Source organism: Eublepharis macularius, chromosome 16 (assembly GCF_028583425.1).
Source record: "Eublepharis macularius isolate TG4126 chromosome 16, MPM_Emac_v1.0, whole genome shotgun sequence".
NCBI lineage: Eukaryota > Metazoa > Chordata > Lepidosauria > Squamata > Eublepharidae > Eublepharis > Eublepharis macularius.
This window is the reverse complement of record NC_072805.1, coordinates 3,180,164-3,198,891: the sequence shown is the minus strand read 5'-3', so window position 1 is coordinate 3,198,891 and position 18,728 is coordinate 3,180,164. Positions and strand designations below refer to the sequence as shown.

Genomic DNA, 18,728 nt, shown 5'->3' with positions numbered 1-18,728 from the left:
AGAACGGATTAACAGCCAGCTATCTTTCTGCTGCCTCCTTTAGCAAGGTCACAAAACTGGTATATTAAAGAACACAGGAACTACCTGCGGGATCACACTTACAGCAGCAGTAGCAAAGTACCTTCTCCCACAGCAACTCCCAAGAGCCTCCTTTCCCCTCCAAGGGACACTCACTCCCATTGGCCTAGCATTCTGCCCGCTCCCATTCGCTGTTCCTCAGGAGAGGCGGAGCTGGAGCCAGTCCTATCTGTTGCAGTTGTATTGCTGAGATATGTTTATTACGCAGAGGCCTGGACAATGGCCCTTTAAGCAGGGCCGGTGCCACCATTGAGGCGGTGAGGCGGGCGCCGCGGGGCCAGAAGGGGCGCTGGTGGGGGTGCCGGGGCAGAGGTGCGTACCACGGAGCTGGCGTGGCTGGCCTGCAGCTGCTGCAGCCTGCTAGCCTCGCACCGCCACTGCTGCGACACTCCCCCGGCCAGATGCAGCAGCTGCGGGCCAGGCACGGCAGGCAGCTGGGGTGGCGTGCGGTGCGTGGGCAGCCTCCACACGCTGCCCCAGCCACCAGCCTGCCAATGGGCCCAGCTTTGCTGCATGATGACATCATCACGTGGTGATGTCATCATGCTGTCCGAGGCGCGCGTGCACACGGGGTGGTGGCAGCCACGGGCGCCAGAAACCCTGGCACCGGCAGAGCCTTTAAGATATAGGAGAAAGACCTACCCATTTCCTCTTTATGAATGTTTGTATTCTATGTTACATGATTTCTTTTTTCTGTATATTTTTTCTCTTTTGCTGTGTGTATTTTTTGAAATGAATGGTTTTTTTTTAAGTATCCCCATGTTAATTTAATGAACCAATATCAACAAACACTGGAACTGAAATGCGTGATTGGGAAAAATTAATGTGTGCTTTAAATTTTGTATTCAAACAAATTCAAAGCTTTATGTGGAAGTTATTTTTAGTGATCGGGCTATAAGATGAGGAAGCAGTCTCAAAGACCTGCATTAGTGTAGGCCTAGGGAGTGACTGCAGACTCTTCGCTACTGCTGCTGTAAATGTGATCCTACAGGTAGTCCCTGTGTTCTTTAATATGCCAGTTTTAGAATTGCTTTATGCTCTGTTTCAGCATTTCTTAACATTATTGGATTTATGCTGATTTAAATCTTTGCAAATTTGCATTTATATATGCTATTACATGTTTATTGAAATGTGTTTGGAATTGACTGTACTGACTTATGCCTTGAGACTCAATGAGAAATGCAGGCTATAAATAACAAAAATAAAATAAATAAAATAAAAATTAAAGACAGTATGATATGCAGCTTACTTTATGAAATTGAAGAGACCCCCAAGGGTACTGAAAACTGATGATGCACTGATTGTAACACACTGTGCATCATAAGCCATGGGTGTGGTTCTCTCATCTATTTCAGCAGGGTTTAGCTTATTTCTGTGGATGCCACTGGAGTGTTTCTCTCTGTAGCATCACTTAGGTGTTTTCCACGTGGGGTCGCAGGCTTGGTGGTTTCCCTGGTGTGCTGCAGCTGCCAGTATAGCACAGTGGCAATCACAGAGTTGGATTGCCACAGAGTTGCAATCACAACCCCCTGCCCAGTGCAGGATGAGCCCTGACCAATATTCATCCAGCCTCTTCTTGAAAACTGCCAGTGAGGGGGAGCTCACCACCTCCCTAGGCAGCTGATGCCACCTTTGAACTATTCTGACCGTGAAAAAGTTTTTCCTAATATCCAGCCGGTACCTTTCTGCATGTAGTTTTAGCCCATTGCTTCAAGTCCTATCCTCTGCTGCCAACTGGAACAGCTCCTTGCCCTCCTCCAAATGACAGCCTTTCAAATATTTCCTCGTAGGGATCAATCTCCAGACCCCTGATCATCTTCCTCGCTCTCTTCTACACCCTCTAAGGCTTCCAGATGGCTGGTTTCCCTGCATTTTGTCTCCCAGTCCCCCAAGGCTGCCCTCCCTCCACAGAGCTTTTCCAGTTTTTCTTTAAGGCAATTGAATATCATTATAGAGTTTTAATTATCTGTCTGTCAGATTACCTGGGGTGGTTTCCACAGGGGGATCGGCTTCTGTGGTTTCCCTAGGGTTGGCAGGTGCATGCTTGTAAACTCTGGGAGGCTTTTGAACCCTGAAGTGGCATCCCCAACGCTTTAGGATTTCACATGATCTCTGTGGTAAAGATCATAGAGATCAGGAAGATTCCTAGAGAGTAGCTGACATAATTTCTTGTTTCCACCTGGAAGTGATGTCGATGTGTTGCCAATGCCCTTCCCCCCATTTCCCTCCACTGGTCAGTTGAGCAACATTGGGCATGGGGAAGGGTCAGTGGGGATTTGTCCGCCAGTGGGCAAATAGCAAGGGGGCTGGTGTGGCTGCTGATATACCACAGCAGCAAAGGAGCGTGCCCGTGTGAGGATCCCCTGGAGTTCCCCTACTGCAGTCCCCCAGCAAAGGCCATCTCTCCTCCTCTGGGTCCCTGAGGCTTTTTCATTTTTTAAAAAGAATCAACAATTGAATATTATTATATTACTATAATGTTGTACAATATATTTAACAGGTTCTGAAAGCTTTATTTTTCATTTTTAAAACAGCATGTTTCTAACCCCTTCCCTTGCAGAAACATACTTTTCCCTGAATATCTCCAAAATGGAAAGCTGGGATTCAGAGAACCTGTTACACGTATTGATATAATGATACTCTGTTTCTGGTTTAAAAAATTCAACAAAAAAAGCTCCCTGGTGTGTTTGGGGGTGGTGGAAATGGCTACTGTAGGGACAACGTCAAGGAAAATGGCTGTCATGTGGGTGGGGAAATCCGCACTTCCCCACCCCCACATAGCAGGCCGTGCATGCGCTTTACTGTGATCTTTCCAAAAACTTTGCAGCAAGGCAGGTTTCAGAAAGATTGGAGTCTCCAGGACAACATACATGAATGCACTAATATGATGTGGGGAAGCAGGAAAAAAGCAATGAATCTGGGGCAGATATCCTGTGTGGAAATGGCCTGAAGAGGTCATGATTTTGGGAGGGCTCAGTCTGCGTGGCTTGGAGAAGGTTCCTGATTTACTACCCAACATCTCCAGTTAAAAAGATCAGGTTTTAGGTAAATCAGAAGATCTTGACCTGATACTATGTAGGGTTGTTGCCAGTCTGATTAGACAGTACTAATTTTGATGGATCAGTGGTCTGATAAAGCAGTCTCATGTGAAATTCTAGCTTTCACATTTAAAATATCTCTAGAGCCTTTCCTTGGAGAGATTTGCCTTTCCTCTTGTATCCCTGTAATGAAAGGGGCTATGGACCCACTACTTCTGGGCAGGGGGTTGGACTAGATGGTCTGTATGGCCCCTTCCAACTCTATGATTCTATGATTCTATGAAAAACTGGATATTCAGAGAACCTGCTAAAGAGATTGCTAAAGAGATGACATTATAATTCTATAACAATATTCAACTGCAAATTTTTAAAAAGCCCTCTGGTGATAGGGGAAATGGCATCAATGTGGGCGGAACCTGGGAGATTTGGACTTTCTCATCCACATGGTGGCCTCCACGTAGAAAAACTGGTGTAAGGAGCCAGGAGGGAGATAGGAATGAAGTAGTCTCCTCCTCTCAGCGGAGATGCTTTTGCAGAAGTGGAAGAAGGGTCGATTTCAACTCTTTCTCCTCTCACTCCAGCCCCCTATCCTCCAGGCAAGTCCCACAGCTGTGGGTCTGATTTTTCTAGGGGTGAGAAATAGCCACAGAAATGCAGAAGAATATGGTGAATCCACAATTTCTGCTCCTAGCGAAGTAAGATACTACTCACTGAACTTTTAGAAATTGAAAATTTTCCGCAGAAAAATAACGGGAATATCTCAAAGAATTTCAGAAAATCCTTTGTCATTGGTTCTTTTCTTCTTTTTCTTTAATGTTCTGTGGTCACAGATACTGATGAGTGTACGGAAGGGACAGATGACTGCCATATTGATGCAATTTGTCAAAACACTCCAAAGTCCTACAAATGCATCTGCAAACCAGGTTATAAAGGAGAAGGAAAACAATGTGAAGGTAAGGTTAACTGTACTCTTATTTTTCTCAAATCCCCCTCCCCATTTTGATTGCTTTGCAAGTGTTTCTTGTAATAGATTCCTGAAATGATTAATGCAAATTTACAGCTGTATTGCGTAGTAGTAACTGCAAAGCAGACATCGGTTGTGCTGACCATAGGGTGACTTTAAAACCCTGTTCTGAGTATGTCATGTGGTTGCAGCTTTTCCGCATGTTTGGCTTCTCTTGGAGTCACTCAGGCTTCTTAAAAATAGTAAGGTGTTAATAAAGCTAGAGGGACTATATACATTCTAGTCATTTATTGCTGGCAGTAAGTATGTGAGTCAGCCATAAATTAAATGAATACCCTCCCCTATTTTCATGGGGGCACTGCTAATAGCATTGGCTCTCTGTGTGTCTCACTTACGTGGAAGTGTATTTATTTATTTATAGTCGGGCTTTATCATTGAGATCCAAGGTGAATTACGGTCAGGTCCTGAAACGTAGATCTCAATGACTTCACTGCATGAAGCCAGAACTGCATGAGTTGAAGCTTTATTGATAATCCATGAGTTCAGCAATCTAGTACAGCTACATTGCCAGGAATGAAAACCTACGCCAAACCCCAAGCCTATACTACAAACCAGTCTCCACCCCCTTAACTGCCAGCTTTCTTCAGTTCCCACTTCCCATCCCCCATGCGTAAAGTAACAAGCAAAGCAACTAGGAATGGAGATGTTTTAGAAAGTTCAGGAGCTCCAAGGTTAAGTATCCATGACAGCGGTTCTTCTCTGGCAAACAGACCGCTAAGCATTCCCGGGACAGTGAGAGAGAGCAGGCACCTACAGTAGCTAACATCAGAGTTCAAACAGTATTAGAGTTCAGCATTAGTGTCCAAGCCCTTCATGCCAGCTTTCAGCAGGAGTGAAGCATGGCAGGGGGCGCCAAGACTCTGACATCCTGCCCCCCCCCCAAATTTAAGGTCCCCCTGGTTTGTCCGGGTACTTTATGTGGAAGGCTTTAACCAATCTATTAGCATTTAACATCAGTGGATTTAATCCATTCAGCCTGGCTTTTTGTAAAGTGTTTCCACTGGGTCAGATAAAACAATACACCTCTTTTCCACTTAGAGTCCAATATTTGTTTGACCTCATGATGTGGTTGGTCCTCAACCATGATGGTGGCGGGGGGGGGGAACCACTGGTTCTGGATGCCACTTGTCTGGTCCAGGGTCTTTCTTTAGAAGACTAAAATGGAACACTGAATGGACATGTCTCAGGTTTTTAGGTAGGTCTAGTTCTACAGTTACATTGTTAATCAGTCTGGTTACTTTAAAAGGTTCTAGATATTTCCAATACAGCTTCTTACTTGGTGGTTCTCCTCTGAAGTTCTTAGCTGAAACATAAACAGCGTCGCCAGGTTTCACCTCGCAAGGAGGGGAGTGTTTCCTGTCCGCTTGGACCTTATAATCTTGCTTAGCTTTCTCCAGGGTTTGTTTCACTAGCTCCCATTGAGCTGTTATCTTACTCCACCAGTCTCTTAAATCTCCCCCCTCCACTGGGCAACAAATTGGCTCCCATGATCAGAATTTATCTTCTGGGGAAAAGAGTGCAAATGTACTACATTCTGTATGAAAAGAGAAGCCAGCTTTTTTGCTGTGGGCATTTTGGAACATGGTACAAAGTAAGCTTGTTTTGAGAATAAATCCACCACCACTAAAATCACAAGTTCCCCCTTGCTAGGAGGTAAGTCCATGATGAAGTCCATAGAAATCTTTGACCAGGGCCAGGTAGGGGTTTCTAGCGGATTCCTCCCGTTTCTTCCCCATCAAACAGGTCTGACAATCAGTCACATATTGGGAGACATCTTTTCGCATCCTAGGCCACCAAAAGTGACGCTGTGCTATGTTTTTACAAACCCAAAATGTCCAGCTAGTTTATCATCATTACATTTTTTCAGTACTTCCCCTCTGAGGGCCTCTGGCATGTACAGCTTGCCATTTCTATACCAGCATCCATCCTCGCCCTTTACCAGAGGATCTTGTAATCTCTGCTCCCCCTCCTTTTTCAGTTCTGCCTTGATATTTTCCAACCAGGGGTTGGACATGGAGTGGGGGATGTTGTGCGCCTGCTGCTGTGTTACTACCGCCTCTCCCAGCTGGGTTGGTATGAACATAGTGTCTATAATCTTCTCCTGTTAGCTTTCATGCTGTGGGAGGTGGGAGAATGTGTGGAACTGTGTTCTGAGGTAAAAAATTAGGTCAAGGAAACTGCAGAAAGTTGAAGAAAAACAGTACAAGACTCCTGAAAAGGGGTTTTATATAAAAGTCAGTATGGCAGCTGAGTTTTTAAATGATCATGGGGAGATGGTGCATGACCTTTCTAGGGGGCATTTCAATGCGAACCTCTCACATGAACCTACGAAAGGGCCCACCACACCACCCCTCCCTCAGTCCAACTCCACCTCACACCTCTTCTAGCCATCACCTCTTGCTGCCCCCAAGAAGCCTCCTGGCAGACGTTGTGCAAGATATACCGATGCTAAAAGGAGGAAGCAACTTAGAGATGAGGCAAAGAAATATGCACATTGTACTCCTGCGGTGCACTGAGCAGCAGTGGGCATGTACCAGCAAGTCCCAAGTCCAAGGGAAAGGTGACCATCCCTGCAGGCCTGGGCACAGTAGTGACAACCCTAGCAGACCTAACAGCCACAATGTACCCTGATATCGTCACTATCATGAAGAAGTCCATGGACGGGCTGTGCAACTGTGCCGCTCTGACTCCCAAGAAAGACAAGGCTGCCATCATGAATGAAATGTAACTTAACTCACTCGAAGGGGCAGAAATGGAGTACAGATCTGTGGACTCAGTGGTGCAAATGGATGATGCGGTCCACTACCTTGTGGAGTTCCTCAACATGGTCAACCCTCTTGGCTTCCCAGCCCACAAGCTTCTCCTCAAAGTGGGGCTTCAAATTGTGGGGAAACCACCAATGAGGTCTACAAAGAGGTCCTTCAGTAGAAAAAAAAGGTTGTACGTATTTTTCACTTTATTTATTGCACTACAACCTTTTCCTTTTAAAAATCTCTTCAATAAATGTTACATTTCAAAATTCACTTCATCAGTTTTAGGCATCAACATGCTTCGCTTTATTCAAACACTTTTGTGAAGCTCAGGTACTATGCTATTATACTATAAAACCCACTCAACCCCCCCCCCCACACCAAAAAACTTTACATACCCATAAATATTATAACTGGATTTAAAGTAGTTAAATACTGTAGCGAAGCACGGGCATCAAGCTAGTATCAGATAAAAGAGAAATTATGTTTTCTGCCACCAAACATGGATTTAGATGGACCAAGATAACTTCAAGAAATTTTGAATTTAGATGCTTGCAAGAGGGGGCAAAAAAAAGATGCAATGAGGAAGATCCCCCAGTCCTGGGGCTCCATAAATACTGGGCAACAGGTGTTTGCATGTATTGTCCTGTTAACATAGCTGTTGACATAGTTTGAATACGGATAGCTGTAAAAGCAATGCTGAGTTTGTAAAAGTTACGAAGCTCTAATATACTTGTACTCGAATTTATTGCAATTGGCCAAAGGCCGTAACAAACGATAAGACAAAAACAATTGTATAAACAACTACAAATAAAATATGCAACCCAAGCCAAATAGGATAAAAACACTATAAAAATTACTCTGTAGAACATGCAGCCAGGAGACAGCCATTTGCTGTCACTGCCTTTTCACGAAGCTCTAATATGATATTTCTGAATTGATCTAAACCCTGGAGCAAATAAGGAACTGGAGACGATGTGCCTAACATGGCATCAAAACTGAATACCCAATCTCGAAGTTTAGAGCTGTTCGGAGGGACACACTGAGGTTCAGCTGATAATGAATTAGTGATGAAGGATTCCAGTATAACTGGCAGCCCAAAAGGTGTCTTTCTTCATCAGTATAAATCATTGCCTTGAGAGTTGGCTTGAATTCTTCAATTTTCTTCAATATTTGATTAAGGCGACATGTCCTTGGGTCCTAACAGAGGGAAGGCCAACTTCAGCCCACAGTAGGGTCACTGAAGTACCCCAAGGCATAACTGGAATCCTTTTTAGAAAGGAATTTTGTACTTAACCCCAAATTTCTACTCTGTATAGTAGCTGGGCAATTTCAGGTTGAGATTAATTAGAAATCTACCTTTTGTATGATAGAATTTCAGAATAGGCCCAATTATTTTCAAGACTAAGGATTTTCTTATCACCAGGTGGCCATTCCAAAATACGGTTTCACAGGGGTTTTTTTCTGGGAAAAGAGGTGGCGGAACTCTTAAGAGGGAAATGAGGAAGAAACACATGGGTTTCTTTGAAAGCATATTATTTTCAAGCACTATTGCCAAGTATTTTTAAGAGGTGCCGGAACTCCGTTCCACCACGTTCCCCCTGAAAAAAAGCCCTGGGGTTTCACATTCTTACCCCAAGATTTTAAAACAGCTACAATGATCAATAACAATGCAATCCATGCACCATTGGGATTTATGAGGCTTTCCCCTCAAAATAATCACCTTAGTCTTGGCATGATTAAAGTTTAAAGATTCTCAGAAGTTGCTGAGCCTATGCAGTATCCTCTTTAGGCCACTACTTGAGAGCCCGCAAAACCAGGACATCCATGTACAGATGTATGGATACTTCCCTGTATGGGCCAAGTGAAGGTGGAAATGGCTCTGGCCCTGACAGCCTGTCGACAGTGTCAGTGAGGTGGAATTTTAAAAGTAATGGGGCTGAAACGTACCCCTGTTTCACCTCTACGAGGTCTGAGATCTCTGTTAGGGAATCAGAATTGCCCAAATACGTTGCTGTGCAGTTCTAGCAACAGCAAACCAGATGTTTGTTGATGTTTGTCCCTGACTAGCCAAAACCGATTTCTGTCAGCTAAATTAAATGCAGCTGTTAAACCCACAGAAGCTGCAGACAGATGTTTTACAGCCCCCTTGGTACATTGTGAGGCTAGATTGTAAAAGATCAGGCAGTAGTTGATGGTGCGGTGCTGTTTTCTCAAGCCTGCTTGCTGTGGTGGATTTGATTGGAGGTTTCTTATTTTTCCGGCTTACCCAGAAAATATTTACAGTACCATTCAGAAGTTATATCCAACAGGCTTATCAGGCAATAGTTGCAGGGAACCTGTTTACTACAGTTGTGCAATATAGTGAGTACAATGCTTGGATTCCACCTGAAGGGACAAATCCCAGTTAAGTTAATCTGGGCAAATATGGAAGCCTACTAATCTGGAAAAAGCTTGAACGACCTCTGGAGGGACCATGTCCTCCCAGGATACTTTGCCAGATGAGAGGGAAGAAATAATGTTCTTACTCTCTGCAGATGAAATGGGGGCCACTAGGGCAGGATAGATAAACCAGAAAAGAGAACCTGCCCAAACCTCTCATTTGCTAAGGTGTGGAGGGCCCTGAAGATCTGACTGAAATAAGCAAGCCTGTTTTTAGCCAAGATTTGGGCTTCCAATAGAGGTGAAACTTTTCCCAGACTTGAGGACACAAGACCCCAGAACTGGGAATCTTTCCCCACAAGGACAGCAAGCCCCAACTTTTGCTATTGTAATTTGGCAAAGGCAAGTTCATTGTTGGTCTTCTCTGAAATCCCACATAGGTTGTGCATGTGCAGGCCTGCCAATTGGTAGGTTCTGTAGCTTTAAAACTATAGAGGAAGGTGCCCCCCCCATGAGTGGTCGTTTCCCACTGAAACGAGCCCCTTCTCTCTCTTTTGCCACCAGTTGAAGAGGACTGTCTGTAGCAAGTTCCTCTTTGTTGCCTCAAGCCTCCCGTGCCACTTTCTTTATCTGGAACAGAGAGAAGAGAAGATTGGAAGAAATCGTAAGCATGGCTAATAAAGGCAACTTTTAAAAAGTGCATGAAGTGCAGCACTAAGGTGACCAGAATGGATGTTCATTCACTGTCTAACTTGCTTCGGAGAGGGGCATAATGTGAGTACATACAAAATCTGCCAAGTCTTTGCTTCCAAAGATCACCCCTAAGGAGCCACCAACCTCAAGGCAGTTTTATGGGAATGGGCGCGCTCTGCTACCAGTAGCCGAACAGTGAAATCCTCTACTTTATCGGAGCTCACTGACCAGTCAGATCCAACCCTGACAAGCGCCTTGAACCCAAGCGCTACGAGCCCCTCAGATCCAACAGCACCATCTGGGATCCAACAGTGCTCCAGGTCCAAACATCTAGAGCCTCATTGTCAACACCAACACTGTCGGGCTCTTGCTCGGATCCAAACCATGAAAGGCCAAGATGCTTGGAAGCAGTCAAGCCCAATCAAGAGATGTTGGAGCTAATTGTCGCTAGAACGGGCAAATGGCTGGCTCAGATACTGCCCTGTAGCTGGTACTGGGGCAACTCAAGGCATCTTTGTGCCCCCAAGCCCCCATCCCCTGCATGGGGCAGCACTACAAGGTGCCAAAGGAGCTGTCTTACATCCAAGCCAAGTAGCAGGAGTGCGGGGAAGGCGCTCTCTTCTGCCCATGCCATCCCTACTGATTTGGCAATCCAGGGAGCCATTTGTTTTGCTGGGGTGTTGAACTGACCCTGGTAGGGGGCTGGTTCACATGGGCTAGTGACGCTGTATTTTGCTCCTTGGAGCTGCTGGGGTGTCCTGGGCCCTATGGAATTGTCATGGTGAAAGAGGACAGAAGTCCAATCCTTCTCTGTTTGTTAGTGTTCAGAGGGAAGAAGCATTCTCCAGACCCCCTTTGCCAGTTCACTAGCTGGGTAAAACTGGAAGGGAGAGGCAACCTTTGCTTTATACCAGCAAATTTCCCCACCAATCCTGAGTGCTAAATTAAATTTTTAATTTAAATTCAGCCTCCTACTCCTGGTGCTTTCCTCACGCACTGAGTACCAATTCTGCTCTGGAATCTTGGATATTTGGGCAAACCGCTCTTATATACCCCTGGTGGGTAGCACAGTCTCCTCTGGATGTAGGAGCACCTCTCTTTTCCCTTTTGTTTCACAACAGGAAACCCGTTTCGGTACACGTTTGAATCAAAGAATGTGTAAGCGATTTGGAACTCTGCTACATTTCATTTCAAGATCATTGCTTTCCTCCAAGTTTTACATTGCAGTCGTTTGCACACAAGAAGTGGGGGTGAGCTATATTTCAGATTAAGTATTTAAGCTGATACTGAAAGTCAGTTTGCTTCATCAGCAACTTCAAGGAAACGGAATCTCTGTTTTTAACGTGATCTTTGAGACCACCTGTAAGCGCAGATCCACTGCAATAAGGGTCACCTAACCCAGAAAATCTTAATCACTTCATAACATCTGTTTTGCTTTGGTCTCAACCTCATAATTTATATTAGGTTATAAAACTGTGAGTAGGGAAGAAGGCTGGAGCATAATGACAGAGCTGAGTAGTTCCTCTCTCGGGCATAATACTGTCACTCCCCAGATTTATGTTCTGTTGAATATAGTTTACAAATATACTGGTCTTTGGTGAAACATAAACGCAACCCTGTTATTAACAAGAAAATGCAGTCTCGTTTGAAACAGTTGTCTTCTGGTCTGAATTAGCCCCTGACATGCTGCTATTATGTTCTTTGAGATGGGACAGAGCTTTAACTACCTCAATCCATTTAACTTTAATTGCTTTGTTTTTAATAGAGGATTACTAACTGAAAAGATCAAATTATTGCTTGAGTTGGTCTGCTCTACTCTTAATTAAAAATATAACCAGGAACAGCCAACCTTAACAGCCCAGTGCACCTTTTTCAAACAACTTGCTTGAAAGCTTGAATACCTTTAGAGAGTAATTTAGGCTTTATACTGCTTTTCATTATCATGGATAATACATTAGAAAAGCAAAAAGTCCCCTCTATGTGATTTTTGTCATATTTTCTGGATATAAAACTGCTTCTGTGGAATGTCTGGGAGCAGGAAACTCTGGAACTGCGAGGAAGCGACACCACTTTGGGCATTACTGGCATGTGAAATTCACAGAAGTATCATTACACTGTTTGATCAGTTATAAGCAAGTAAAATTGCAAATGTGTGTCAAGGTGAATTGATAGGAAATAGCATCAAGCCCATGCAAGCTTATGATATAATAAGTAGGATCTAATGTGGTGTAGTGGCTAGAGCAGCGATGGACTAGGATTGGGGCAACCTGAATTTGATACCCCGTTCTGCCATTGACGCTTGCTGGGACCACCTTGGACCCGTCAGAAACTCTCATCCTAACCTACCTCATGGGTTTGTTGTGGGGATAAAATCGAGGAGAGAAGAGTGATCCCCTTTGGGGAAGAAGGTGAAATATAAATGACATTGAATGAATGAATGAATGAATGAATGAATGACATTGAATGAATGACATTGAATGAATGAATGAATGAATGAATGAATGAATGAATGAATGACATTGAATGAATGAATGAATGAATGAATGAATGAATGACATTGAATGAATGAATGAATGAATGACATTGAATGAATGAATGAATGAATGAATGAATGAATGAATGAATGAATGAATGACATTGAATGAATGAATGACATTGAATGAATGAATGTCTTTGAGATGCCGTAAGAGGTGCTTTTTGCTGCAAGAAATCCAATCTGAAGACTGGTGTTGACCCTGCTAGACAGTCTTCTGTGTCCTCTCCAGAGGAGAAATATGTGACATTGACGAGAACACCTGCTAATAAAATGCAGGAAATGCAGCAATTGCAGTGGAGACTGGAGAATCCCCAACTGGAAGCCATTCATCATGGAATGCTGGGCCATTAATGCCCCTGTGACAGGTAGATAGAGACAGCCAACTGGCACATGCTGATATGGCCAAAGATCCCTGATGTCAGGGCACTGCCACCCATACGCGGAACAGAACACACCAAAGGATGGGGCAGAGGGAACACAAAGACCTCCCTTGGAGGGAGCCACCATGGCATGGCCACAAGAGCCCTGGAGTGAAGACACTTCAGGAAACTCTGGAGACGTGAATTCAAATCTGCACCTGCAACTAAGCCCGCTTTAGTCAGGCACATACACAGAGAAGGCAACAGGACCATTCTACCCAGAGCATCTTTCTTTATGGTCCTGTAGCTTACTCATCCAAGGCAGGCCAAGATCTCTCCCAAACAAGGATTCATGTCTTGGAAGCACTAGACTTTTGCCAGGCAACTGGGATGCAGACAGCAACAAGGGAACACAAGCTGCTCCTCCAGAAAAGGCATTCCTGCCAAAATACCTTCTTGGGTTGAAGGCATCCTTGTGGCAAACATGATCCCTGGGCTGGATTCCTAATAGGGAGGCTGCTGGCAAGAAGACAAAGCTCATGTTTTGGCCAGCGGGCAGGACTCTAACCCACAAGCAGTCCGTACAGGGATACCAGTGGCAGCCTTGCCATCGACAACAGCCGTATGGAGCAGGGCTGTGGAAAGACACAGGGACAAGATGAGAGTAGCCCTGAGGCAGCCTGACAGCATAGATTTTGCCCCCTCAGACTGGATCACAAGGGATGGGCCGCTTGCGTGGGCTGGTTGCTCCACACACACACACACACACACACACACACACACACACACACACACACACACACACACACACACACACACACCTTTTGGCCAGCAAGGCCCCTGCTGCACTTTGAGGGCCCCTTACCACCATGCACTCCCTGGCAGCCTTGCAACCCTGATTGGCAGCAGCCACACTGGCAACTGATTTGCTCCGAGTCCAATTCAAGGGGCGGGTTCTACCCTAAAAGCTCTACAGGGCTCGGGACGAGGGTATCTGAGGGACTTTCCCCGTACAAACCGGCCCAGGAACTGAGATCACAGGGAGAGGCCCTCCTGATGGTCCCAACATCCGAAGAAGCTCCGCTTGGTACTTCCAGGGGAGAGGGCTTTTTTGAGAGCAGTCCTGCAACTGTGGAACAGTCTCCCCCAGGGAGGTGCACTTGGCCCCCTTCTCTCTAGCTTCAGGTGGGAGCTGAAGATTGTTTTATTTAGGACAGCTTTTAAATGCATTTTCAACTGTGTTTTAACTCAGTTTTTTTACTGCTGTTTTGGATATTTTCATTGGAAGCTGCTTTGAGCACCTTTGGAAGAAAGGCGGCCAATAAATATTTTAAATAAATATGTGTTGAAATGACATTTTACATAAATATATGTTTAAGAGAGTTCTCTGCTGTAAATGTTGAGTTGACACTCTGTGAATGCTTGGGGGTTAAGCTCAGACCTCTGGCAGCCAGCTCTTCCCCCTCCCCTTTCTCAGCCAAATTCAGTCAGACTTAACTCCTTATAAATGTGCTTAGGATCAGGATACTAATCCCTGCAGGGGTGAAAATGAGAAAGTAATTGTCTAATAATATTGTTTAATGTTAAGACTGTAAATAACTATCTGCCTTCTAAAGCTATAAATAATACTCATTTAAGCTAGACCATTCACGGTACATCTGAGGCTGTGCAAAGGGAAAAAATGTCCATTTCCTTGGGGATTTTATACAGCTGAAGGTGACTGCCTAGTGGGCATTGGTGATCAAGCAGTCTTCCTAGTAAATGGAATACAGAGACCATGATCTTGGGATGGGTGTGCCCCCAAAGTGGTGTGGTGTGGAAATGTTGTACCTGACCTGCTTGAATTTGGGGTTGGCTGACGAAGCAGGCCAAGCCTTTGGAATAGATGACAGTGCTTAATTTTACATCATCAATTCTTTTATATGGATTTTAAAAATGTTGCTTTTATAATATTGTATCCCCCAATATTCTGCCATGCTCCCTTGTACCACCCCTCCCCCCGCCCCATGGCCTGGCAAACCCTGTTCTCCATGCAAGACGCCGGCTGGCTTGGTTCTCATTGGCCGGCATCTCATGGGGATGCTTGCACGTCTGTGTCTGTCAACATGTTTCCCTGCTTGGGTCACCCAGTATCAAAGATCTTTATGGTCTCATTCAAAGTGAAATAGGACAGCCTTATACTTTTTGAAAGGAGTTTTTATCCAAGTGATCAGGTTCAGGGAAATCTGTTGAACATCCCCTGGCCTCTGTAGATTGTGCCCTTCACCCTTGAGCCATCATCTTGAAAACATCACAACAACTGGAAGGCAATAAAAACAAAAGGGCAGGTGGTGTATCTTTAATTGATTTTCTTTCTTTTTAAAAAATCATGTCAGTTGCAAGGCTGTAATGTATAATGCCAAAATGAATCCATTTTTACAAAGACCGTATTTCCTTTCCCTTTAACTTAATAGCCTACACGTCATATATCAAAATACTTATAAATAGTTTATAGTTCCATAAATAAATAAAAAGGAATATTTTATTCAAGGGCGTCTTTCTATCCCACTGGAAAGAAGAGGAGCTAATATGTTCACTCAGTATATAGTTTCTTTGTTTTATGGGAAATCATATTATCATTGTTACTAAACATGTACCTTTTATGCTTGGCGGGGGTGGGGGGGACACACAAATCTTTCATCCATCACAATGCTGTACAGAGGGGAAAGTCTAAATAGGGTATACTTTATTTCTCAAGTTCAGACACTGTCCAGTGTAGATTGCACAAATACTGTTAAATTATTTTTACTTTTGATGCCTGAATTAGACCTCTATATTTGGAGGCAGTCCATGTAGTGGTTAGAGTGGTAGACTAGGATTTGGGAGGACTAAGTTCGCACGGCTGTGGAAGCTCCCCGGATGCCTTTGGGCTCGTCACAGATTCTTGGCCTGACCTGCCTCACAGGATTTTTTTGAGAATAAAATGGAGGAAAGGAGAATGATGCAAGTGGCTTTGAGTCCCCATTGGGGAAGTAAATAAATAATAAATAGAGAAAATGGCAGGTAAATGAAAGATGGTTTGGTGAGTGGGAAGGAGAAAATGAAGGGGCGAAATGGGAGGGGATATGGAGCTGGTAGGAGGAGAGAAGATAGTGGAGGTAAAGATAAAGAGGAGGTACTAGGAGATGAAAAAGCTGGCTTTAGACTCTTGCGTGGACCGCTGCTTTACACTTGCCTCGCAGGTAAGTAAATATGTGTTAGACACACCTGGCTCCCTATATGCAGCATTTATTGACCTAAGGGCCGCCTTTGATTCCATGTCCTATGCAAGACTATGGAACAAACTTAATGCCACATGTCTACCCAAGAGCTGATTAAAGCTGATAATGAACCTTCTTCTCCAAAAATATATTACATGTCAAATTAAACAAACTGGGATCTATATCAAGCCAAATACCTATCCAAAGATGCATAAGCCAGGTCTGTGTTCTTGCACCTCATCTATTCAATCTATATTTAAATGACTTTGTTCCAAGCTTGTAAGGCATCTGCACCCACGCGCCATGCTTGGGCAACTGCCCAGTGCCCACCTTTCTATACGCTGATCACCTTGTTTTGCTCTCCAGAATCCAGATTGGCCTAAAGCGAGTTATAAAAGTATTTATTGCCTATTGTAACAACGAACTCTTGGAGATAAACGAAGACAAATCTAAAATCATGCTGTTTTCAAAGTCAACAAAACGATTAAACAACAAATAGAAAACTGTTGCATACGAATTACAACAGGTCAACGGATTCAGATATCTAGGAATCACCTTCCAGACAAACTTATCTTGGTCCAAGCATATTCAACATCTTACACAGAAAACCGGCCTAGCTTTATTGGCTCTAAGGAAATTCTATTTTATTCAAGGAGCTCAGTATATACCAGCACTTTTGAAGGAGTACAAGGCTCTTGTGATACCTCGCATACTATATAGTTCCCAGATCTGGTTCGTCAGCCCAATAGAACAACTTGACAAGCTCCAGTTAACCTTCTCCCAGAAAATTCTTGCTCTGCCACCACGTATAGCCTCCACAGTCATACAACTTGAATTGGGCCTTCCAAAAGTCTCGACACTGATCTGGAAAGCCATAGTCATCTTCTAATACAGAGGATCTTCCAGTCTTCACTAAATCAGCAGCCCAAGAGCGCTGTTGGTCAAGGTGGAACAAAACTGTGGACATGAAAATGAACCAATTAGGTTTATGGGCCCCAAGAGCTTTAACAGGGAAAAGACGAGAGCTACTTATAGGGAAGCTGTTTAAACAGGACTGGGACTCCCTTCAAAGGGACATGGCATGAAAATGCTCCCTGCTCTACATGGGAATTAAATATTCTGCCCAGTTTGTCCTGCCTCATTACCTCAGTCTGCTGGTAGTTCCAAAACTGAAGTGGGTGTACATGATTGCAAGTTGCAACGCATTGCCGACAGCCCAGATGAAGGGCTGCTTCCTCAAGATACCCTCGGACCAGCACTTCTGTGACTGCCCTTTGGCGGAAGTTGACTCACTGTCCCATACCTTCCTTCACTGTCCAAAGCATGAACTAGCCAGAGAGAGATTTTTAAAAAAATGACTATTGAGGCATTCAAACATTCATGACTTGTCAAAATTCAGACTGTTACTGAGTAGTCCTTATAAAAGCTGCATTGTGGATGTGGCAAGTTTTTCTTTAACTGTTATTTTTAATTCTTAAACTTTGTTAGATTGTATGGTCTATGGGCTGTTAAGCTGAATGAACTGAAACATAGTGATCCAGGGGAAATCAGCACGGATTTGTCCCCAACAGGTCCTGCCAGACCAACCTCATCTCCTTCCATGACTGAGTGACAGGCTTACTGGATCGTGGGAATGCTGTCGATGTAGTTGATCTGGATTTCAGTAAAGCTTTTGACAAGGTTCTCGTGACGTTTTGATGGATAAATTGGTGGACTGTGGACTGGATTCTAGGAAAGTTAGATGGATAGGGAATTCGTTGGATAACCACACCCAAAGAGTAGTTGTCAATGGCAGAACATCTGATTGGAGGGAGGTGTCCAGGGCTCTGTTCTGAGCTTAGTGCTTTTCAATATTTTTATAAATGATCTGGACAATGGTGTGAAGGGTATTTTGCCAAGGAGCACATGGGTCTTCTGGATTTGAAGATAATAAACACACAGACATGGAAGGAAAGCAGATTTATTAAATCCCTCCAGTAATTTACAGGAAAGAAATAAGTACAAAACAGAGAACAGATACAGAACGGAGTTAATGCTCACGCCCCTAGACTGCTGTTGGGAACTTTGAAGATGACTGTGGGCGGACCCCTGATTCTGGCCGGTTGTGTAGCGCTGTCTGCAGTTCAGCCTGCACTGAGATTTTGCAGGGGAGGAGGTTTCTAAGACTTTTAAAAAATATGTCTTATTTAAAAAAAATATCACATACAAGATAACAAATACAAAAATAGGCACATGCAATAAAAATTTTAAAATTTCCTAATTTTAAAACATCCTAATAACCAAATTTCCCCTTATGTTATCTGAAGTCATTCCCAACTTGAAGATATAACTTCTTAGTCATTTAAATAGCGTACCACAGGAGCCCATGTATCTTTATACCCTTGAGGGGAGAAATTTATCTTAGTCTAAAAAAAAAAGTTATTTGTAATTCTACCCATAACCTGGGCTTTTTTTCAGAAGGAACACGGTGGAACAGAGTTCTGGAACCTCTTGAAAATGGTCACATGGCTGGTGGCCCCACCCCCTGATCTCCAGACAGAGGGGTGTTTAGATTGCCCTCCGCGCCGCTAAACTCCACGCTGAGCGGCGTGGAGGGCAATCTAAACTCCCCTATTGGGGGACAGGGGGA

The 18,728-nt window shown here is 44.1% G+C and overlaps 1 protein-coding gene across 4 annotated transcripts in view; it reads left to right on the top strand.

Annotated features, from left to right (window-relative positions):
• SCUBE1 (signal peptide, CUB domain and EGF like domain containing 1) overlaps positions 1–18,728 on the top strand; it is a 441,848-nt gene that overhangs the window by 20,437 nt on the left and 402,683 nt on the right. For all 4 annotated transcript variants that reach the window (XM_055000435.1, XM_055000434.1, XM_055000433.1 and 1 more), the window contains exon 2: positions 3,947–4,069. In XM_055000435.1, coding sequence (XP_054856410.1) covers positions 3,947–4,069 — 123 coding nt within the window. The remainder of the gene's footprint in view (positions 1–3,946; positions 4,070–18,728) is intronic.